Source organism: Arachis stenosperma, chromosome 4, assembly GCF_014773155.1.
Source record: "Arachis stenosperma cultivar V10309 chromosome 4, arast.V10309.gnm1.PFL2, whole genome shotgun sequence".
NCBI classification, from domain to species: Eukaryota; Viridiplantae; Streptophyta; class Magnoliopsida; order Fabales; family Fabaceae; genus Arachis; species Arachis stenosperma.
The window spans coordinates 14855266-14880189 of record NC_080380.1 but is presented as its reverse complement, the minus strand read 5'-3'; the positions used below and the strand labels follow the sequence as shown (position 1 = coordinate 14880189).

The window sequence follows — 24924 nt, the reverse complement described above, 5'->3', positions numbered from 1 at the left end:
AAATTTTCATGCTTATGTTTGTCTATGTTTGTGTCTTATGATCATTAGTATCTTAGTGTCTAGGCCTTAAAGTTATGAATATCCTATGAATCCATCACCTCTCTTAAATGAAAAATGTTCTTAATTGAAAAAGATAAGAATTGCATGAATTTTGAATTTTATAACAGTTTAATTATTTTGATGTGGTGGCAACACTCTTGTTTTCTGAATATATGCTTAAACAGTGCATATGTCTTTTGAATTTGTGGTTCATGAATGTTAGCTCTTGAAAGAATGATGAAAAAGGAGACATGTTACTGAGGATCTGAAAAATCATAAAAATGATTCTTGAAGCAAGAAAAAGCAGTGAATACAAAAAAAAAAGAGACGAAAAAAAGAAAGAGAAAAAGAAAGAAAAAGAAAGAAATAAAGTTGTGATCCAAGGCAAAAAGAGTGTGCTTAAGAACCCTGGACACCTCTAGTTGGGGACTCTAGCAAAGCTGAGTCACAATCTGAAAAGGTTCACCCAATTATGTGTCTGTGGCATGTATGTATCCGGTGGTAATACTGGAAGACAGAGTGCTTTGGGCCACAGCCAATACTCAAATAAGTAGCTGTGTTCAAGAATCATCATACTTAGCTAGGAGAATCAATAACACTATCTGGATTCTGAGTTCCTAAAGAAGCCAATCATTCTGAATTTCAAAGGATAGAGTGAGATGCTAAAACTATTCAGAGGCAAAAAGCTAAAAGCCCCGCTCATCTAATTAATACTGATCTTCATAGATGTTTTTGGAATTCATTGCATATTCTCTTCTTTTATCTTATTTGATTTTCATTTGCTTGAGGACAAGCAACAATTTAAGTTTGGTGTTGTGATGAGCGGATAATTTGTACGCTTTTTGGCATTGTTTTTAGTATGTTTTTAGTATGATCTAGTTAGTTTTTAGTATATTTTTATTAGTTTTTAGTTAAAATTAACTTTTCTGGACTTTACTATGAGTTTGTGTGTTTTTCTGTGATTTCAGGTATTTTCTGGCTGAAATTGAGGGACCTGAGCAAAAATCTAATTCAGAGACTGAAAAGGACTGCAGATGCTGTTGGATTCTGACCTCCCTGCACTCGAAGTGGATTTTCTGGAGCTATAGAAGCCCAATTGGCGCGCTCTTAATGGCGTTGGAAAGTAGACATCCTGGGCTTTTCAGCAATATATGATAGTCTATACTTTGCCCAAGATTTGATGGTCCAAACCGGCGTTCAAAGTCACCTTCAGAATTCCCAGCGTTAAACGCCGGAACTGGCACCAAAGTGGGAGTTAAACGCCCAAACTGGCACCAAAGCTGGCGTTTAACTCCAAGAAGAGTCTCTACACGAAAAATGCTTCATTGCTCAGCCCAAGCACACACCAAGTGGGCCCGGAAGTGGATTTTTATGTCATTTACTCACCTTTGTAATTCTTAAGCTACTAGTTCCCTATAAGTAGGACCCTTTACTATTGTATCTTCGGATCTTCGGACATCTAGTTCTTAGATCAGATCTTGGTTCTTCTGGTTCCCTCTTTGGGACCAAAGCTAATGATCACTCTTGTTCTTATGTATTTTCAACGGTGGAGTTTCTACACACCATAGATTAAGGTATGGAGCTCTGCTGTACCTCGAGTATTAATGCAATTACTATTGTTCTTCTATTCAATTCCGCTTGTTCTTATTCCAAGATATCACTTGTTCTTCAACTTGATGAATGTGATGATCCGTGACACTCATCATCATTCTCACCTATGAACGTGTGACTGACAACCACCTCCGTTCTACCTTAGATTGAGTAAATATCTCTTGGATTCCTGATACACGACGCATGGTTGATCGCCTGACAACCGAGCGCTCGCCTGACAACCGAGCCAGCCATTCCGTGAGATCAGAGTCTTCGTGGTATAGGCAAAAACTGATGGCGGCATTCAAGAGAATCCGGAAGGTCTAACCTTGTCTGTGGTATTCTGAGTAGGATTCAATGATTGAATGACTGTGACGTGCTTCAAACACCTGAGGGCGGGGCGTTAGTGACAGACGCAAAAGAATCACTGGATTCTATTCCGGCCTGATTGAGAACCGACAGATGGATAGCCGTGCCGTGACAGGGTGCGTTGAACATTTCCACTGAGAGGATGGGAGGTAGCCACTGACAACGGTGAAACCCTTGCATAAGCTTGCCATGGAAAGGAGTAAGAAGGATTGGATGAAGACAGTAGGAAAGCAGAGAGACGGAAGGGACAAGCATCTTCATACGCTTATCTGAAGCTCTCACCAATGATATACATAAGTATCTCTATCTTTATCTTTATGTTTTATTCATATATCACCCATACCCATTTGAGTTTGCCTGACTAAGATTTACAAGGTGACCATAGCTTGCTTCATACCAACAATCTCCGTGGGATCGACCCTTACTCGCGTAAGGTTTATTACTTGGACGACCCAGTGCACTTGCTGGTTAGTTGTGCAAAGTTGTGTTTATGCCATGGTATTGAGCACCAAGTTTTTGGGGCCATTACTAGGGATTATTTGAGTTGTGAAAAGTAGTGATCACAATTTCGCACACCATAGATCTAGAACACAAAGGGTACAGAGATTGACCCAAGAAGAATGGAATGAGAGACAAAGAAAGGGCATGTGTTTCAAGTGTGGTGAGAAGTAGGGGTAGGATCATGTGTGCTAGGTGAAAAATTTTCACATTCTTTTATTAGGTTAGGGTGAGGAGGAACCCAAAATAGAAGAAGACTTGGGCTTTTGAGAAAAAGAAGCTAGTGCAGAGCTCTTAGACTTCAACAATTTTCTTACACATTTTGGGGCCTCACTACCCACAAAAGCTTCAAGGTCGAGGAAACGATGATGGGCCAAAGGGTAGTTATGTTAATAGACCCAGGAGCATCAATAAATTTAATTGCCACCAAAGTTGTGGACAAATTAGGACTTTTCAGTGCAAGAACTTTGTAAGTTTAGAGTAGAAGTGGAGAATGGGGCTTTTGAACACAAAAGTCGATATGTGATTGGTGTGGAGTTTGAGATACAAGGGGTTACAATTAAACAATCATATTTTGTTATGGAATTAGGTAATGTTGAGATGGTATTCAAAGTAGGGTGGGTTGCTAGCCTTGGGAGATTTTAGGATGATTACAATAAGATGGTCTTTTGTTGGGTGGAAGGAGAAAGAGAACTACGGATCAGGGGCGACCCTTCTCTATCCCGGCAGCAAGCATCTTGAAAGTCAATGTTACAAGCTTTAGGGCGTGAGGAAGAGGGATTCTTAGTCACCCTTGTAATGTCGCATCACCGAGCAGCCATGAAGGAGGAATTAAGTCTAGAGCTCCAGCGCCTCTTCCAGCAATTCAAAGCCTTGTTCCACATACTTGAGGGCCTCCTTCCACAACGGGAGCATCACCATGCCATCATTCTTAAGGAAGGAGCTGAAATTCCTCGAGTTAGACCCCTATAAGTATACCCACTATCAGAAGACTAAAATAGAAAAAATAGTGGGTGAGATGTTGCAATTGGGGGTGATACGGCTCAATGCTAGTCCTTTCTCAAGTCTAGTGATTTTGGTCAAGAAGAAGGATGGGGGTGGTGTTTTTGTGTTGATTATAGATCCTTAAACAAGATTACCATCGCAGAGAAATTTCCATCTAAGTGATAGATGAATTACTGGATGAGTTGGGTGGAGCCACAATGTTTTTCAAGCTGGATTTGAAACTAGGATATCATCAAATAAGGGTACATGAGGAAGACGTTCATAAGATAGAATTTAGAACTCATGAGGGGCATTACAAGTTTCTTGTAATGCCATTTGGTTTAACCAATGCGCCTTCTACTTTTCAAACCCTTATGAATCAAGTACTTTGACCATACCTGAGAAAATTTATATTAGTATTTTTTGATGATAGATTGGTGTATAGTACTAGCTGGGAAGAGCATCTAAAGCAATTAGCTATGAGGTGTTGTGAGAGAATCAGCTTTGTTTGAATCGCAAAGAGTGCAGTTTTGACTACAAGAAAATTGAATACTTAGGACACCTTGTAATATCTCAGTTTTTTGAATTATGTTCATTATTCAATAATTAATTAAAATTGTAATAATTTAAGATTTAAATTCATAATAAAGAATTAGAAAATAATGCATTTGAAAAACTAGCATATATAATTTAAAATATGAAAATACGAAAATACTAGTTTAATTTTAATGAATTTTTAACCAACAACAAACAACCTTTTAAAATATAGTCATAATTAATTCTATATTTATTGGATTTGAATGATCTTTAGTTACATGAAAAGATAAAAAAAATCAGCTTCATTATTTAAGTTCAGTGCAAAATCAAATTCAAATTAAATTAGGTAGATAAATCTATTAAAAGATCATAGTAGAAAATTGCGCTCTAACTAACCAGCCTGATATAATAACAGTATTTCGTAAATATCTCAATCATATGGTTATCCAATTGACTTAATTCATAATGCATTTTAAATCTAACTCAATTCTCTATAAATTTTTCTCTAATAGCTATTTCCAAATTCCAAACATACAACACATTACAAGGCTCACAAAGTGACGATTCAGATTGAAGATTTCACCTAAACACGAGTTATATTCTCCTAACACAATCTGGCAATTTGCACATACCTAAGAGCCATTTAAGCCCTTCCTTTCTCATTTTATTCTCCTTTTTTATATATACAAAAATTCTAGGTAACCTAGTTTCTCTATCTCCAATTATTGTCATTCATATACTTTCTCTACTCCATTATAGAAAAAATTCTTATCCTTTCTCACTTTCTTACTCTCACTCTAAATCTTCTATTAAACTATTCACAAATTTTACTCATATATTGTTCGAGAAGATATCCTCTCTAAATTATAAAAAATATGTAGTATGGAAATTTCTTTCTATCCAGTCAAAGATTCATACATACATCAAAACATATACACAGTCTAGCCATGGAGCAAGTCTCTCTTTGCTAATGAATCGTGTCTATTTGCATTGGAATATATATAGGAACTTCACTGGAGCTAGGGTTTTTATACTATTTTTTATATGTCATGTTTTAAATATTTTTGAATATAGATGTTAACATTGCATGTCATGATATAATATCTATTTATTGCATACGCATTATACATTATAATAACCATCTTATATGCATTAAAGAACTGAGAAAATAATCTCTGGTAAGAAAAAATGACCCCCAAAGACAAGATAATTGAGATGTGGTGCACGAAATTGTGATCTCAATGGCGCCAACAACTTGGTACGCACAATTGTAATCTCAACTCTTTTTCATAACTTCGCACAACTAACCAGCAAGAGCACTGGGTCGTCCAAGTAATAAACCTTACGTGAGTAAGGGTCGATCCCACGGAGATTGTCGGCTTGAAGCAAGTTATGGTCATCTTGTAAATCTCAGTCAGTCGGATTCAAATGGTTATGGAGTTTTAATAATTTGAAAGATAAATAAGCATAAAATAAAGATAGAGATACTTATGTAATTCATTGGTGGAAATTTTAGATAAGCGTATGGAGATGCGTTGTTCCTTCTGAATCTCTGCTTTCCTATTGCCTTCATCCAATCCTTCATACTCCTTTCTATGGCAAGCTGTATGTTGGGTGTCACCGTTGTCAATGGCTACTTCCCGTCCTCTCAGTGAAAATGGTCCTCTACGGTTTCTGTATGGCTAATCAACTGTCAGATTTCTCGTCTTGGATGAAAAATACCATGCACAGATATGGCTAATTAGCTGTTGTTTCTCGATCATGTAGGAATAGAATTTACTATCCTTTTGCGTCTGTTACTACACCCTACAGTCACGAGTTTGAAGCTCGTCACAGTCATCCCATCCCAGATCCTACTCGCAATACCACAGACAAGGTTTAGACTTTCCAGATCTCATGAATGCTGCCAATGGATTCTAGCCTATACCACGAAGATTCTAATCTCGGATTCAGATGCCCCATTGTCAGAGGGGAGTCGATGTGAATCGTTAATTAGAAACCCAAAAGATATACATTCAAGCTTGTTTTCATGTAGAACGGAAGAGGTTGTCAATCACGCGTTCATAAGTGAGAATGGTGATGAGTGTCACATAATCATCACATCCATCATATTCTTGTGTGCGAATGAATATCTTAAAATAAGAATAAACATGAATTGAATAGAAGAACAATAGTACTTTGCATTAATACCCGAGGAACAGTAGAGCTCCACACCTTAATCTATGGTGCGTAGAAACTCCACCGTTAAAAATACATAAGTGATGATCGTCCAGGCATGGCCGTGAGGCCAGCCCCCAATGGCATATGAATTCAAAAATAGGGAAAAGGACCTAATCCCAAGATCAAGGATGATAAAAAGATGTCTAATACAATAGTAAAAAGTTCTATTTATACTAAACTAGTTACTAGGGTTACAAAAACAAGTAAATGATGCAGAAATCCACTTCCGGGACCCACTTGGTGTGTGCTTGGGCTGAGCATTGAAGCTTTCATGTGTAGAGGCCTTCTTTGGAGTTAAACGCCAGTTTGTAACTTGTTTCTGACGTTTGACTCTAGCTTGCAACTTGTTTCTGGCGTTTAACGCCAGAATAGGGCAGAAAGCTGGCATTGAACGCCAGTTTGCGTCGTTTAAACTCGAGCAAAGTATGGACTATTATATATTGCTGGAAATCCCTAGATGTCTACTTTCCAACGCAATTGAGAGCGCGCCATTTGGGTTTCTGTAGCTCCAAAAATTTCATTTCGAGTGTAGGGAGGTCAGAATCCAACAGCATCAGCAGTCCTTTTTCAGCATCTGAATCAGATTTTTGCTCAGGTCCCTCAATTTCAGCCAAAAAATACATGAAATTACAGAAAAATACACAAACTCATAGAAAAGTCTAGAAATGTGAATTTTGCTTAAAAACTAATAAAAATATACTAAAAACTAACTAAATCATACTAAAAACTACCTAAAAATAATGCCAAAAAGCATATAAATTATCCGCTCATCAAGATGACCCTTCGATATGATTGAATCGAGATGATCCTTTGGTAAGGGAAGGTGATCGACAAACTTTTGGAATAAGAACCTTCAGTAAGAAAATAAGACTCCTATTAATTTTATATAATAATATCTCTTTATTGTATACACATTAAACATTATAATAACCATCTTATACGCATTAAATAACTAAGAGAATGATATCACTCGGTAAGAAAAGGTGACCTCCAAAGACAAAATAACAAAATGATTCTTCGGTAAGAGAATGTGATCAGCAAACTTATGTCTCCTTTCTTTTGGCATGACTCTCTTATTGTGTATGTCTTAAATAACCTTAATTGTAAATTGAACTGAGGGAATGATCTTTTGATAAGGGAAGGTGAGTCCTAAATATAATATATCGATATGATCTTTCGGTAAGGGAAAGTGATCGATCGAGATGATCCTTTGGTAAGGGAAGGGGACTCCCACTTTTTTATACCAGTTTGAGCTCAAATACCTTCCATAAAAGTTATGAGAAAAAGTAATAAAAAGTACAAAGAAAAAAGTGATTATGTTATTGTTCTCCTTTCGTTCAAAGATCTTTTCTGTTTGATATATGATTATATTTATTATCCTTATTTTATTCATAGATCTTTTCTGTTTGATTATCTATACCAATGTTGCTATTCTTCTCTTATTTATTTTGCATTGCTTTATGGCCTATGAGAAAACCAAGTCAAGGTTCATGAGTTTGCATTCTATATGTTTTAATGTTATTTACATTTCGTTTTGAGTCACGTGTCACAATATAAGTAAATGAGAAGCATCTAAAAGTCACACCATTCTGACTAACAAAGATTTTTGAAAAAAATAATTGAACAACATTGCATTATCATTGTTTTTATTTTAAAACTCGAAGTGGGTGGGGATGGATACGATGACACCATATAGATAAACTATTACGAAACTTTTGTTTCTCACCCCTTTCTCCGTACCATCTTTAAGAACAACACGGTGCAAAGTAATACCCTACTTGATTGAGTTAAAAAGACCAGTATATTATAAGATGGTTAGGAGCGGGATATCAAGGATATAGATACGAAACATTAAGCATTTACCCAAATTCATATTAAGGATGGAGCATAGACGATTGTTTCAGCCATAATTATGCAAAGTGTGAGAATTAGGATCTTCTGTGTATCTTATTTAATCTTTATTGAGTGACTGCAATTGTGGTTATGATGTTTGTTTTTATTTATTATATGATTATTTTATATGAGTAAAGTTTATCATTGTTTTTGCCTTTATAATTTAGTACGCCCACTTTCTGTCTTAGTATCACTAGATCCACTTATATTTCCCAACTAGTAACGATTCTTGTGATCAAGATTCTCACTATTTTCAAATAGCTTCCAAAAATAAAAACTAGTTATCCATTTTTTTATGAAATATTTTATATACAAATTTTATTTTTTTTGAAATTTTGTAAAATTTGAATATCAACCACTAATATAATTCAAATAAAGTTTAAGGCTAGTTTGAAAATATTAGGCTGTTACACACCTCATCTCATCCTTGGGTGTGGACATTGACCCAAAAAAGGTGCAGGATATGCTAGATTAGCCTCCATCTAAGGATCTTAAAAGCTTGAGAGGGTTCTTGGATTTGACCGAATACTATCGACAATTCTTGAAGAACTACGGAAAAATTGCATGGCCACTCACTTAACTACTGAAGAAGGATAATTTTAGGTGGAATAAGGAAGCTCAGGATGCTTTTAAAGCACTAAAGGCAGCCATGACATCAGTCCGAATTTCAACTATACCATCCTTCTTTTAACCTTTTGTTATATAAATGAATGCTTTAGGAAAATGATTAGGAGCAGTATTATTGGAAAAGGGGAGCCCAATTGCTTACATGAGCTAGAAGCTATCAAATCGAGCTCAAGGTAAATTAGTTTATGAACAAAAATTAATGGCTATCATCTTGGCAGTCAAGCGATGGAGGCATTACTTATTGGGAAGCATTTCACGATTTTCACAGACCAAAAAAGTCTTAAATTTTTGTTGGACCAGAGGATATGGGAGAGGAATAGTAGTGGTGGTTATCTAAATTATTGGGGTATGATTTTAAAATAAAGTATAAGAAAGGGAGGAAAAATACAATGGCTGATGCGCTATTCAGAAAATTTTAATTCGCATCTCTATCAGTGGTTTATGCTGCAAAATGGGAAGATTTAGAAGAGGAAGTACAAGCTGATGCGAAACTCAGAGACATCTTCACAAATTGCTCAGAAAAAAGGAAGTTTTGAAGGGTTATAAGCTGTGAAAAGGGCATTTGCTTCATCAGGGCAAATTAGTCATCCAAAGAATTCTACGTTCATTCAAAAAATTCTCTTTAAGTTTCATGATTCCAAGCTGGGAGGGGGGAGGGCATTCAAGTTACTTTAGAATTTATAAAAGGGTAGCAGGAGTCCTATTTTGGGAGGGGATAAAGAAGACTATTATAGAGTATGTGAAGCAATGTGATATTTGCCAATGTAATAAGTTTTCTATACTTTTTCACACTGGATTATTACAACCATTGCCTATACTAAAAATGTGTGGGCTGATGTGAGTATGAATTTTATTTGGGGGATCCATAAAGCAGTAGAGAAGGACATTATTATGGTAGTAGTGGATCGAATGTCTAAGTATGGTCATTTTTTCGCTCTATCTCACCCGTATACAACAAAGGATGTGACAGAGATCTTTATTCGAGGCATAGTTACTCTTCATGGATTTTCGGTTTCCATTGTGTTGGATCGAGATCGCTTGTTTATGAGTGCATTTTGGGAGGAAATATTCAAGGTAGTAAGGACTTCACTTAAGATGAGCTCCGCTTACCATCTGGAGACGGACGAACAAAGTGAGGTTGTCAACAAATGTGTGAAGACGTATTTGAAGTGCTCTACGAGCACAAAAATGACTCAATGGCATAAGTGGCTTCATTGGACAGAATATTGGTACAATACCAACTACCGCTGGTCCATTAAGATGACTCTGTTCAAGACTTTTTACGGGCGGGATCCTCCTAGTCTATTAAGAGGTGGAGGTGAGCCTACGGTGGAAGCAGTCAAGGTACTAATGGAGGAACAAAATCAGATATTGAATAAGCTTAAGTCTCACCTAGATAAATATCAGGCACGCATGAAGCAGAATGCGGATAGGAGGTGTAGGGAGGTGGAGTTTCTGGTGGGAGAAAAGGTTTTTCTCAAAATATAACTTTATCGGCTCAAGTCCTTGGCTAAACTAAGTAACCAGAAATTGAGTGCTCGTTATTATGGTCCATTTGAGGTGTTGAAGAGAATTAAGAAGGTGACTTATAGACTGCAGTTTTTAGAAGGCTCAATGATGCACCCAATCTTTCATATTTCGCTGCTCAAAAAGAGTGTGAAGTTTGACACTCCCACCCAACCTCTACCGGTAGCTGTAACTGCTGAATATGAACTGCAAACTAAACCAGCAAAGGTTTTGGCAGTTAAGGTGAATGAAGTTAGCCAGATGGATGTTTTGATTAGGTGGAAAGATTTGCCAAATTTCAAAAACTCTTAGGAGACAGCAGCAGCAATTCAAGAGGAATTTCCCTCATTCTACCTTGAGAAGTAAATCTTCAAGAGGGAATATTATTACATATTCAGATAAAACTGATGAGGTGGGAATAGAAGGTTCTAATTCTAAGAAGGAAAAGATTCTCCTACTGCCATATCATTACAGTAGAAAAAAGAGGGTGGAAGGTAAAAGAAAAATGAAATGTCCTAATAACTAATATGCCACCTAGCATAGGTAATAGAAAAACGCGAGAAGAAAGGTGTGATTTTAACTGAATCGGGAGTGGGCAAGAGAATATTAATGATGACAAAATTGAAATTATGGATAATAGATTTTTGGAACAAAACTAAAGATAGGTATAGAAGAGAAGTTGACTCTTTGAATTCAACCCTTATAATTTTTCCTTCTTCCTACTATTTTATATTTTTTTCTATTATTTCATATGTCTATAATATAATACTGGAGATAATCACCTTGATTTCTTCTGCGTTTTTATTTTTATACTGTTGTAAGTGTGTGTGAGAATCAATTATGTAGATACTAGTATTACAACTCCAGTGTTACCCAATGAATTAATTAAAAAGCCAAAAAAAAAATTAATTAATCGATTGAATCGATACTAATTTTTAACAGTTAATTAAGTTAAAATAATAAAACATAAAAATATCACCTTTTTGTTAAAAATATTAAATATTTACATAAATATTTTATATTATTATACTCGATTCAATTCAAATTAAATCTTTAACTTTTGGAGTCTCTAATTCTATTGGTTTGATGACTCATTCTCACAACCTTGATCTTGGTTGAAGGAAACCTATCACATACAAGTTAGTGTTGTCCAGCTTATCATGATTATTGATATGGTTCAATCATAACTAGATATCACATTTTGAATTATAATGAACCAAGACGCGGAGGTAAGCACGTTAAGCGTCAGGCTTAAACGCGTTTCATTTGCAAGCTAATAATTTCCACTAGCTAGCTACCAATAGTTATTAATACATTTCAGATATGAAATATAAAGATTTACTAAATTGAACACTGAATTTTTAGACAGAAATAACTCATAACAAACACAGTATTGTTTTTCTTTCTCTTAGCAGAGTTTTAAGATTAAATCAGAGGAACAAGGCACAAAAGTATATTAATAAAAAATTTGAACAAAATACACAAATTATGTCACTTATTGTAAAACAGAAAGAGAAAGAGATGAAGAACCCATACCCAAAAAAGAAAAGAGAGAAACTAAAATAAAATTGAAAATGGGGGGCCACGCAGAGGCAGTGAAACTCAGAGAGGTGCCAACTGTCAATCAGGCTATGCCGTTTTTTGAAGACAACACAGCACATGGGAAATGCCATATGCCATATTCCCATTAATAACAGCCACTTTTGTTTTGTTTTGGATAAATTAACACAACAAATCATTTCTAGAAATTACAAATGTGTGTTACATATTTGCTCCTACAGAGAGATTCTCGTTGCAACAAATCTTAATTTTGCAGTGTTTCAAACTAACTCTCTCTATATTCTCGTGTCCCCTTCCCTTTTCCCTTTCTCTCTCTCTCATTACAAATTTTCAGCTCTCTCTTCCGTCATTGGACTTGGGATTCCTTCCATTTCCCACAAAGGTATTCATTTTTTCCGTTCCTTATTCCTTATTCTTGTTCTCTTTATGCTGCTCATGTAATTTAATGTTTTATTTTGTGTTGTGGCTAAAACTAGTTCAAAGTTGTTGACTTTTTCAACTTTCATGGGTGCCCATTTTGTTCATTTTGTCATCCTTGGTTGCAATGTGAGAGGTTTTCGTTTTTTTTTTTTAATTTTTAAATAATATGGTGAGGTATTGGTTAGTGGGTGGCAGGTTATCGAAATTTCTTTTTTCTATATTTTCTTCTGTCTGGGGTTTAGTGTTTATATATGTTTGTTCTGTTTTGGTTTCTTTTGTGTGGAATTTTCATGGGTGAGAGCCATATCAATGCCTTTGGTGTTGCTTCATATGCGTTCCTACCTTAGAAGCTTAAACCCTTACCTTTCCTTTGTAGTTCACAATTCACATTTATTTTAATTCCTATTTTGTTTGAAAGGTTTGAGGATTGGTGCTTTTAAGGTAGCTTAAAGTTTGTACATTATTTAGTTTGCTTCTTCATGCCGTTACCATATGATGAAAAGACTAGTTTCCCCACCATTGAAGGGGAAATCATTGTAAGAGGGTCATTGGATTGAAAACTGTGTTGTGTTGTGATGCAGGGTCAATCCTGTTTGTTTGGAGGGAATTATGAGCTTGCAGTACATGCGAGCTTAGAAAGGATCGAAGAGGAAGGGATATAGTTTTCGGTGTTGATTATCGTTGTCTAAATTCTGTCTTATGTGCCTTCATAGGAGCTATCAGAATAAGGATTGTCTTGTTGATGATTATTGGTCGATTCCAGGATCAGTGCATAACATCTTTAGAGGTGGTTGAGTTTCTTGGTTGTGATTTAGATGAAATTTGTAGGATAACAAATTGTGAGAACTCAGAATTACAATTGTATCTTCAAGATGGATCATGTAAATGCGAAGGATAACGAGAATGAAGTTGATCTTGAAAGTGGATTGCCATTGCTTAGAGATGATGAATCAAAGAATATCTCTCCACCAAGTACTTCAAACCAAGGGAAGAAAATATTTGCCAAGATTCCCGATCGGTTTGTCGGAGGTTCTTTAAGAGGCGAGGAAATGCCGAGTTTCCCCTTCAATGAATCAACTTTAAGCCAAGTTTCTCTGGACTTGCCGAAAGTGGCAAACAAGCCAATGATGGGGCAAGACTTGGCGGATGCAGAGAGGACACCGTTAAAGGAGAAACGTAAAAAGTCTAGTCATAAAAAACCTCCCAGACCTCCGAGGCCTCCGAAAGCTCCAGAATTGAATGCAGCAGACTATAAGTTAATAAGGGAGATAACTGAACTTGCCATGTTGAAGCGTGCAAGGATAGAGCGTATGAAAGCCTTGAAGAAGATGAAAGCTGCTAAACAATCGTCGCCATCTTCTTCCAATACCAGCATTTTGGCCATGATTTTTACTCTTGTCTTCTGTATTGTGCTAATATTCCATGGTAACTTTCATCATAAAAAATAAGCTTTATTTTTCATCTTACATTTTATATATGATATGGATCTTGCTAATTGTTGAGTTTGACTTTGAGACCTTGTTTTCTTACCTTTGGATTCTGAATTTTCATTGGTTAACTAAGCTTTGCTAGGCATTATGAATTTCAAATAATTCATTTCTATATTTCGCAAATCATTATTTTGTCAAACTTACAATTTTTTCAGAATCATAGTTTGTTAAAAGTATGACCAATAGATCATGGTCTTGCTTTTGGAATCAAACATTGTCATTTTTCCATTGTCTATTGACTTTTTCGTTGTGAGCAGAGGTTGCAACTTTATCTATAATCCATAGCCAAGATTTTTTGAGATCATATTCCCTGTGTCCTGGTTTTCTTTCGCAGCTTCAGCTATATTCCGAGGGTGCTGCAACTTTCTCTGATTATGCATGAGCTAGATTCTAGTAGTTCTCTTTATATTATGCAAGGAGTGATAGAAAATATACTTTGGTCTTGTTACTTTCCTTTTCCTGTTCATTCGGAGTGAGAATGCTTTAATTTTCATGATTGTTATCTGATTTCGATTTCGCTTTCTCAGGCATTTCAAGTGGAAAAGGTTCCGGGGCAACTTTCCAGGGATCACCTCTATCTACGGCAGGAGAGGGTGGTTTAATTTCAGTTCAGTTCCAACTCACTCCATATGCAGTTGAATCAAAAGCACCTGGTTCACAGTCAAGGTAAGAGTTTCACATGCTTCATACTATTCCCTTAACAAAAAGAAATTAACAAATTGGTCGCGTATCTTTTAGAATATTAGACAAATTAGTCCTAATGAAATGAAGATTGGGGACCGTTTTCCTTTTCTAAAGGGATTCTTGGGGACTAATTTGTTTTATTAAGGACTAATATGCCTGAAAATACGAGGGACCAGACCGATTTGTTAGGGACTAATTTGTCGAATACAAATACAAATCTGGACCATTTGGGGGATGGGGGAAGGGGGGGGGGGGGTACCTCAAATATAATGCCGGTGCGACCTCATACTAATATCAATTTTACTACTTTTGATGGTTCCTTGCAGTTTTGTACAGCAAGTAACAGGTTCAGATCTGGCTGAGAAACTGAAAAGAAATTAAGGTTAATGCAGTTAGTCCAACAGAAGATATGGCTTAATGCTATTGTGCTTCTCTTTTCTTGTTTTTCAATATATATGTCTTTAATCATTATGAGACTAACTGTATTGGTAATTTATCCCCTATATGTATATTAATCAAATATTGGGGGGTGAGTTAAATTACCATAGCAGAGTTCTTACTGTTCTTCATTGGCTTGCCACAAATTTAGCTGCAAGATTTTGCCTTTGAAGTTGCACCTCCTTCTTTGACTGTGAAGGCCTAATTATTATGTAATGATGTATATTGTCATTGGTTTGATTGACACAAATACTACATAACTAAGTGTTGTATTGTGTACATTCTAATGTTATCCAATTTCCACATACCTCGGTTGAAGTGATTTTTATTTTAGCCTTCCAAGTTAATGACTATAATTCGATTTTATATATTTTATAATGCCTTTCCTTACTAGAAAGGAGATTTTCTCGTTAAAGAGCAAGAACCAAGAATACTGTGGATGTGATTCCTGATGCTTATTGTGTCAGCTAAATAGATCCTACTTTGGACCGAGTCATGTGTATGTTTTTGTTTGAGTAATAGCTAGAATATATGAACATGATCTCACCAGTGACATTATTTCTCTGTCTGTGATCATTGAAAGAAAAGAAAATTAGAAAATTGTTATTTTTATTCATTCTAATTTATGTATACTTTATTATTATTATTAAATTAGTTGTGAGATTCATATGCAATGAGTTTTTAGACTTTTATGCTCTATCTAATGATGCAAGAGTATACTGAATAAGAAATTTAAAAAGGAGTATAACAATCGACCAAAAAAAAAAAAAGGAGTATAACACATTTGAAAAGAAAACTACCAAGTAGGTAGGAAGATTCCTTAGATGGGACATGGATTCTTGAATCTGCTCTCATCCTTAGTGTCTTTTTTGTTTGTTAGTTTTTCCAAATCCCATATTGATCATTAGTAATGGGTCTTATTAATAACTATGAAACAAACTTGGTTGAGTAGTTAGCTCAATCTTTCGCTTAAGCAAGTGTTAGGATTCGAATCTCGCTTTATATATGTAGTAAGTCATTGACCAATGAAAACTCTTAAACAGAATTCAAATTTGCGGCAGATTAATTTTTTGCTGTGGGGTGGTCGGGTTGAGGATATATACTGTGGAAAACCAAAAACTATGAAACAAACATCAACTTGGTAGATTTTCGGAAAAAAAAAAAAGTGGACAATGTTGTATAATTAACTAAATTAAAAGGGTGATTCAAATTAGTGAAATTACAAAAAGAATCATACTTTGTGCAAGCTAAACCAACCCACCTAGGCTAAAATTGTTTTTATTCAACAAACAATAAACTACAAAATAGTACTTGTACTAAGTAGTAGTAGTAATAAGAGGTATGAGACAAAAAAAACAAACGAACCCATGATCAAGCCTTCAAAAGCAATTTGATAATGGCATTAGCAACATCAACAAGCTTCTGAACAACATCATTCCTATCACCCAAAGGTGACTTATCAGAAGGTGATTTCACCAATCTACCCTCACAGGAATTAACTTCCTTAACAGCATCAGAAATGCAGTAACTTGCAAAGGCAAAGTGTCCCTGGCTTATAGCCACAGCAGCTTGTGGAAGAGTGAACCTCACAACAGGGATATATGACTCAGCACAAAGAGCCAAAGCTTGTTCCAATGGGGGGTCCTTTGTGTGCTTCAAAAGGGCTTCAATGTAATTGAGTGTGTCAGTTGCATTTGACAGAATGTTGTTGACCATTATGAGTGCTACTTGTTTGATGTCACTCTTGGGGCTTAGAAGAGGGTTGTTGTGGAGTGTGGAAATGCATAAGTCATAAAAGGGTGTTCTTTTGCATACTTGGTCTATTAGATCTTCAACACCATTGTTCTCATTCCAATAGTAATACACTCTGGTGGTTTCGGATTGTGTGCAGGGAATAGAAGAAGAAGAAAAGAGGAGAATGATGGTAATGGTAAAAGTAATATGAAGAGTTTTAGCCATTGTTATTTGTGAGAGTGGAAGTGATTGAAGAATTTTAAGGGAATGAGACTATGAAAACGGTGTTTCTTGGATGCTATTTAAGGTTACTTTGGTTGTTGGGTGTGTCGAAAAACAAAAATATTATTTACAAATTAAAATCAACTACTAATATATTTATATATAAATATAGCTTATATGTGTTGTTCAATTTATTTTCAATACATATTTATATTTTAATAGTGGAATTGATTTTGGTGTGCATCTAACATAGTCCTAAAAAATTTCTTCTTTATTCAATTTCTACTCTTTTATTTTTTATTTATTTTGCCCTCTTAAAATCATCGCCTAAAGAAAATGATCGATTCGATTGAGTTTATTGATGTGTTCAATTTGTTTTTTCTGTACATTTTGTGGCCCTTTCAAAGAATATCATGACAGTGATTTTTTTATCCTATCAAATGAAAATGTTTACACTACTAAATTGTAATTAAGCCTAAAGGCTATTACACTATTTTTCAATTTATCAAAATATGTATTAATTTTTGTGCAATTTTACCTTCAATATAACTAATAGGGTTAAGTACTATTTTAGTCTCTGAAATATAGGTCGAATTTTTTTTTGTCTCCAATCCTTTTTTGCGTATAAAATGGTCTCTAAGATTTAACTTAATTTTAAAATCGTTCCTAAAATTTAATTTGATTTTAAAATCGTCCTTAAAGTTTAATTTGATTTTAAATTTTTTGCGGCAAAAACAGAGACAGAGATAGATTGTGGACAACTTCTTTTTTTTTCCTCTTAGCAGGAGTAGAAACATTCTCTTTCTCTTATTTTTCTTTATTTTTATTTTATAATTTTTTTTGTTATAGATAATTTGATTCAAAATTTTAAGATTTAAGTAAAAATGACAATTTTGTATAAAAAAATGTTGGAGACAAAAAAAATTTCGACCTGTACCATAGGGACCAAAATCATACTTAATCCTAACTAACACATTACAAAGCACTTTATATCCATTAAATTGTATTTTTATTGATAATTTTTATATAACTTAATATTTTTTATAATAACCAATTTAGATTTATTTTTAGAAATTCTGTGAGGAATAAATAATTAAATATGAAAAATATAAAAAGAGTATGTAATAGAAATAAAAATTTAAATTAAACTATTCTCTTTAAATAGTTATTCTAATATAAATAAGGGACTAATATAATTTACTCTTCTCAGATTAATATGAGTTTTTGAATGGACATATGTAGTTCTCGGTGTCTATATATAAAAAAGAGAAGGGTGCATTTTTAAAAAACATATTATATACATTTTCTATGTAATTTCTATATTTAAAATGTAATTATGCATGTCATGTATTTTATGTTCTTAATTTTGAAATTGTGAAAATTGTGACTGGTTGGTTGTTTTGCTGTTTCAGAACCATGGGCTGGAATGTGTGGACGGTGTTATTTACACATTGTTTTAAGGTTACAAATTACAATGGCTTTGTATAACGGATGTCTATATTTCACAATGCCACGTGTTTCTATCTTGTTCCCTCTTTCATTGTAAGATGCCAAATTTGAGAACTTTCTAGATCTTGGTGTCTTAATTAATCCCTTCATGTTGAAATATAAAACTAAACAAATTGGAAGAGGGTCCTCCCCCAAAATAAAAATATTAGTTAATATTAATTTTTTGAATAATGTTAAAATATTTTTTTTAATTCAATTTAGATGTTTGTGTTTATTTAAAAAATAAAAAACAATAAAAGAAGAGTAGCAAAGAGACAGAGAGAGACGACCAACGTTTTGCAACTAAGATTTTAGATTTTGTTAAGACAAAAACTACATGATTGCTGTAATTCCTCTATTTTTTATTTTTCTTTTCAAATATCAAGGAAGAATCATTAAGCATCACCAAAGACAGTTGGTAACTAACAAAATATAATTAGTATTCTCCTTAATTCTTAATTACTACCATTAATTAACTTTTAATATTTTGTTTTATCTAAAAGTAGCAATTATTATTTCAATATAAAAAGTTCTGCCATCACATTGAAAGTCTGGAGAATTTTTTTCTGTGGCACATGGAAATTTTACCTGCCACTAAAATATTGAATTCCTTCTTTTAATTGTTTAAAAGAGAGTTAGGCATAACATAGAACTGCACAAAATTAAGAAATAAAACAATAAAATTGAGTGGACAAAAAGATAATATATATATATATATATATATATATATATATATATATATAATATTATTTTAGAGATCATAATATTTGAATTAAATTCTAATTTTATTTTTAACATTTAAAAATTTTTATTTTTATTCTAATAACTAAAATTTTTCTTCTGTAAATATATTTTTACTCTATTATCATTTTTTAAGTAATGATATTGTAATGATAGCAATTATAATAGTAATTATAGTGACTTTAAAGTGAAATCGATACATAAATAAGAAAAAGAAAAATATAATAATTTAATTTGATTAAAAATAAAAATACACAAAATAAAATATTTAGAACATAAATAAAATATTTTAAACATAATAACAAAATTATGACTTAAAAATGGACTTATAATACATTGTAAAATATAAATTCTTCCTAAAATTTGTATGCAAGTAAATAACTATTTTAATACTTAAAAATTTTTAATTTTGACAAAATAAATTTTTATATTTATTTTTAATAAAAAATGAACACTCAAATATCTGTTCTTTTTAATAAAATGGCCTAATTATTTAAAGTGATAGGTTAATAATGAAGCCATTTTGTAAAACGAAACAGATATTTAACGGATTTGTTTCGTCAAAAATAAATTTTTTTGAGTATTAAAATGATTATGTTAAAAAAAAATTGTCATGTTATATTGGATTTTTTTTTTTTGTTTTTCACGGTATTCCCCAATCCGGTAGGCTAAGGACTAATTTGCCGCGATACTGAGTTCCATTTAAGGGTTTGTCATTGGCCAATAGGTTGCTGCATGCACAACGCAAGATTCAAACCCCCGACACTTGTTTAAGTGGATTAATAAGATAACTACTAGACCAACCCAACTTAATTATGTTATATTGGACCCTTTGACGCCAAGAGTTGGCACCAAATGAGATATCGGTCCCCCTTGATTAGAAATTGAAGAAAGAAAAAACCCCTTTAAAGTGATTGAGGTTCTTTTCCAACCTATACCTGGCTGTATTCTAACATCACAAACAGACAAAAACCATATCATATCATCAGTAAAATTTGGACCGACTATATGATTTCAAACCCCCACAAACAAACAAAACGATCCATGGTGTGAAAAGAAGAAAATAACGCGTCAACGATTGAACCCAATTCCGATAACAATTTAAAAAGAAAAATGAATAACATAATAATAGTAAAACCTAAGAAGCAATGAACAATGCAATGAGCTAGGGAACATGCACATTGTGATGTGGACAACCGGATTATCTGCTCTTATTTTCAGAACCGAACATCACATGTATAGAGACATCACCAACTAAGTAGTGCATGTTTGGAAATTCTCTGGTGTATTTTATTTAAGGTGGAGACTCACCTCCACTTATTTTTATATAAAGTTAGTAGTTAAAAATTAAATTATTAAATAATAATTTAATTAAATTTATTAAATTATTTAACAATTTTTATTATTAATTTTATATAAAAATAATTATACGTAAATTTTTATTTGTATAATTATATTAAATATTTAGATGATAAAAACTCATTATATGTATTTTAAGTGATATTTAATTTGTCAACTTATTATATTGCATTTGATTTTAAGAATAGAATGAGAAAAAAATTACAATATATAAAACAATACACAAAAAATAAAGATATAAAAATTAATATTTTTATATTTTATTTAATAATAAATTATATTTAAAAAATAAATTATAAAATTTAATTTATTCTATTTTTATTTTAAAAAAAATATAATAACAAAAAATAATAAGAATAATAAAAATAAAAAATAAAAAATATTTATTATTAGTATTTTTATATCTTTTCTATTAAAAAACATAAAATACATTAATTTATTATTTTAGAATATAATATTTATGGTTATATCTCATTACCAATATAAATAATATATCTTAATGCATGTCTTGTAAATAAACTCCTTCTAAAATTTCATAGTTGATCTTTGCTAGGAATTGTTAACAAACAAATCCGGGAGTCATTTAATTATTAAGGATTAGAAGCACAGATAAAAATCATTAGGATAGTGTTTGTTTTTAGAGTCTATAACTGAAATTGGGATATTAGATTCAGTATTATTTTTAGTAGTTAAAGATTAAAATTAAAATTTTAGTTCTAAAATCTAAAATTTTAGCTTTTTTATTATTTTATGAAAATATAAAAGGCTAAAATTTTGTGAATAAAGATAAAAATTTTAATAATATTTTTTAAATAATACTTTTTTTAATTTTTTAAATTTTAAATTTATTTATTAATTTTTATATTTATCTTAAACTAAATATAATACTGAGACATAATTCAGTTTAGTATATTTTACACTAAACATAATATAAAAATTTAATTTTATCTCTATCTTTTAATTTTTGTCTTCTAATCTTAGTCTCTCAATCTCAATCTTTTCTAAACGCAACTAGAGGATTAGGAGGTAACCCAAGTAATTCAACTTTTTTTAATATATTTTTATTCATTACAGATAATTAGAAAACTTGTATTGATCAAATAAACTTTATTAATCAATATTGTATTCAAAGAATTACAGTATTTCATTTTTGAGAATTTGAATCAATAGTAGTCTAACAATAGCTCCTGCAACATGTGCCACATCACGCATATATCAATGTTCTCTTTGGTGAGTGGTGAATTATTACCACTGAACTGTTGCTCACAAGACATGGCCTCATTAGCTGAATCATTAATAGCTTCTTCAGCAAATAATTAGGGTTCCCAAACTTAATTCCATGAGTGGCTTGTGGTACATCACCCACCAAGATTCCAGTGATACATCAAAACATGAATGTAAGGCAAACTTAGTTTCATCACCAGCACCTTGGAGGAGTTGATGAATCTTGTTCAATGTATTATTTAATTTAGATTGACATCAAGTCATCAACTATGATTAGTGCTAGGCCTTGGACATTAGTAGTTTTGCTATTAGGGTTTGAAAGGATTTTGAGACAGAGCTTTGGGTTTGGTGTTTTTTCGCATGTATCTTGAATTAGTTTCTTATGATCATTTGGTTGGAAAACCCTACATTTACCTTTTGGCATTACTGAAATTGTGAGCTTGTGACTAGAGCAAGAATTGTGAAGAATAGAGATAGGTATTTCAAGTTTTTTGCCATCTTTAATTTGTTAATAATAACAAAATACTCAAAAAGATTATTGAGAGGATGAATAGAATGAAAAGTGATCAAGTGAATTTTTCTGGCTGAGGTTTTTTGTTTTTTGTTTTTAATAAATGTATTTCAAAAATATTGAACATTTTAAATAGATTGTTTTAAATGTATTACAAGAAATTTAAAATGAATTAAAGAGGAGTTTTTTAAAAGTTATAAAGAAGGGGAATGTACATTTTATAAATAAAAAAGAGAGAAATATTCTTTTAGCATCTCGCAAGAAAAAGGAGTAAAATTTTTCTTATATTTAACATTTTAACAAGTGTATCTTTAGGATACTTATTATTATTAGTTAAATCCATAAATTTAAAAGTGATACGGTATGACTGATAAAATTTATTATTTTTTATTAATATTTAATTAATTTTAAATTTTAAAAATTAAATTTTAAATATTAAATACTAACCAAAATATTAATTAATATTAATAAAAAATATTACCCTTAACATTTATCTAAATTTAAATCATGAGTCAAAGAATAAAAAAGACAAAATTATTGTTAAGGAACTTTCCAGTCAAAACTTTATTTTCCTGACCACTATTAAATGTACTGGTCTACAAGTACCATATATTGGGTCACAGATATAGCACTCTTTCCGCAGTATATTTAAAGTAACCAAATTTATTTAAGTGAGATGATATGTATTTTCCTTTATTTAAATTTTTTAAAATATAAATAATTATGATTAATTATTTTCAATTTTTGTTGTAGATGTGACTTGATAACTTGCCTGATTAGATTAGATTAGATTAGTTAGCAAGTTAGTTAACACTGCTTTAAGTTTGTTAGAATTAGACATTACAAAAGCTATACCTTGGTTGGATGGGAGTGATACCACTTGGTTTGTTGTACCTATCATCTTTTGGATTTGTTGTGCATCTGATTGCTGCAGCAGAGACAGTAGTGCGCGTTTTTGCTCTAGGATAAACTCTAGCTCAGCCTTACTTTCCTCTTCAATGGCGCTGCTGTTTGTGTCAGGATTCTCTTCAGCAGCTACATTGTTGATGAAGCTTGTTCCACCTTGTTTGAGATGAGGTGGCATTCCGTGTTTCTTGTAACATACATCAACCAAGTGGCCAGTCTTACCACAATATGAACAATGTTTGGAAGGTGTTCTCCCTCTTCCCCTGCCAGCTCCTCTGCCACGCCCCCTTCCTCTATTTGCTTGAGGAGTGTTGCTTGAAGCGCTCATGAGGGTTCTAGCATCAAATACAGGTTCAGTCTGATTTATTTGCCGTTCTTGCTGAAGTAGCATGAAGAAGGCTTGATCAATCTTTGGCATTGGCTTCATCAACATGACTTGTGATTTCACATGAGAGTAAGCTTCATTCAATCCTTTCAGGAATCGTACCACATAGGCATCTTCTCTGTACTTTCTGACCATCTCCAGACCACATGCACAGTTAGTTGCTGCACACGTTACACAAGGAGGTATGGGTCGCAGATTTTCAAGTTCTTCCCAAATTGCCTTCAATTTGGTGAAGTATTTTGTGACAGAGAGTTCACCCTGCTTGATTGTGCTTAGTTCATCATCAAGTTCGGCCATCTTGAATATATCCCCTTGACTATACCGGTGTTTTAGGTCTCGCCACAAATCTGCTGCAATATCGTGCCATATCACACTTTGAGCAATTTCTGGACTTAATGCCAAGGTTATCCAAGAAATGACGATATTATTACATCTATCCCATGCTTCATACAGTGAATCATTCTCATCTGGTTTTGCAATTGAACCATCAACAAATTTTACCTTATTTTTGACCTCAACGCTCTCCACATTGCTCTTCCCAACTGTGGTAGTTTGAGGATGTCAAGGCTGTAGCGATCAAAGGAGATCCTGGACTTTCACCAGGATGCAGGTAGTACGGGCTTGATGGATCTGTGAGAGGACTCATGTTGTTCCTTGCTTGCTGAGACTGCATGATGTTGAATTGATTCATCATGCTTGCGAAGGTGTGCATGTCCATGTTTGGAAGCTCGTTTCTCTGATCTGGCACCATATGTATCAATGAATCTTTTAGCGTTCAAGATTCAGAACTTCTTCTCTAAACTCGTTGATCGGAAAACAATTGTTAGCATCGGGAAGACCAGAAATTTGCTAAGCTCATTGTAATCTCATCAATCTCTGTTGTGTGAGTGAAGAGAAGAGGAAGAATTGGGCAGAAACGAAGAATTTGGGGAAGAATCAGAGGAAATTGAATCAAGAATTGAGGTTCAAGGGTTCGAAACAGGAATTTGAGATCGAAATCGTGAATGAGGGACTGATGCGTCGATTACAGTCAGGAATCGAGAGATCTAGGGTTTTGAAGTAAGAAATTGGACTTGTGGTTTCGAATGAGAATTCGATTTGATGCGTCAATCACCTCTCCCTCGCTGTTCGTTCGAATCTACTCAACCTTCAGATTTCAGCTCCACGCTCACCGCACCATGTTAAAGGTGAGTTCAAGCTGTATCTAAAGGGAATGATTCAAGAATCAGTGGAGTGTGGGGAGAATATTTTTCTACACATTCCCTTTGAGAGAATAGAGAATTTGTAGAAATTAAAATTGGTGACTGAATAATCAATTTTTCAGTTATAGGTTTTGCTATTTATACATCAGTTCTCTAAGAAGACTAACTGGCTAATCATAAATAGAACGAGCTAAAAAACTAACTAATTCTAACAAACTTAAAGCAGTGTTAACTAACTTGCTAACTAATCTAATCTAATCTAATCAGGCAAGTTATCAAGTCACAGTAGAAGAACGC

General features: G+C 33.2%; 3 protein-coding genes across 3 annotated transcripts; 1 reads left to right on the top strand and 2 right to left on the bottom strand.

Moving 5' to 3' along the window:
- Nucleotides 1-11667: 11667 nt before the first annotated feature.
- LOC130973616 (uncharacterized) lies at nucleotides 11668-15147 on the top strand. Its single transcript, XM_057898237.1, has 4 exons — nucleotides 11668-12205; nucleotides 12825-13668; nucleotides 14261-14399; nucleotides 14744-15147. Exons 2-4 carry the CDS (start codon nucleotides 13116-13118, stop codon nucleotides 14796-14798), a joined length of 747 nt encoding a protein of 248 aa, XP_057754220.1. The 5' UTR covers nucleotides 11668-12205; nucleotides 12825-13115; the 3' UTR covers nucleotides 14799-15147.
- Nucleotides 15148-16059: 912 nt separating this feature from the next.
- LOC130976805 (cell wall / vacuolar inhibitor of fructosidase 1-like) lies at nucleotides 16060-16842 on the bottom strand. Its single transcript, XM_057901730.1, has one exon. It carries the CDS (start codon nucleotides 16812-16814, stop codon nucleotides 16227-16229), a length of 588 nt encoding a protein of 195 aa, XP_057757713.1. The 5' UTR covers nucleotides 16815-16842; the 3' UTR covers nucleotides 16060-16226.
- Nucleotides 16843-21562: 4720 nt separating this feature from the next.
- On the bottom strand, nucleotides 21563-24176 carry LOC130974676 (uncharacterized). The gene is made up of 3 exons (XM_057899534.1): nucleotides 24026-24176; nucleotides 22990-23967; nucleotides 21563-21684 (listed from the first exon to the last, which is right to left on the bottom strand). The coding sequence occupies exons 1-3, from the start codon at nucleotides 24174-24176 to the stop codon at nucleotides 21563-21565; spliced, it is 1251 nt and encodes a 416-aa protein (XP_057755517.1).
- Nucleotides 24177-24924: the final 748 nt, after the last annotated feature.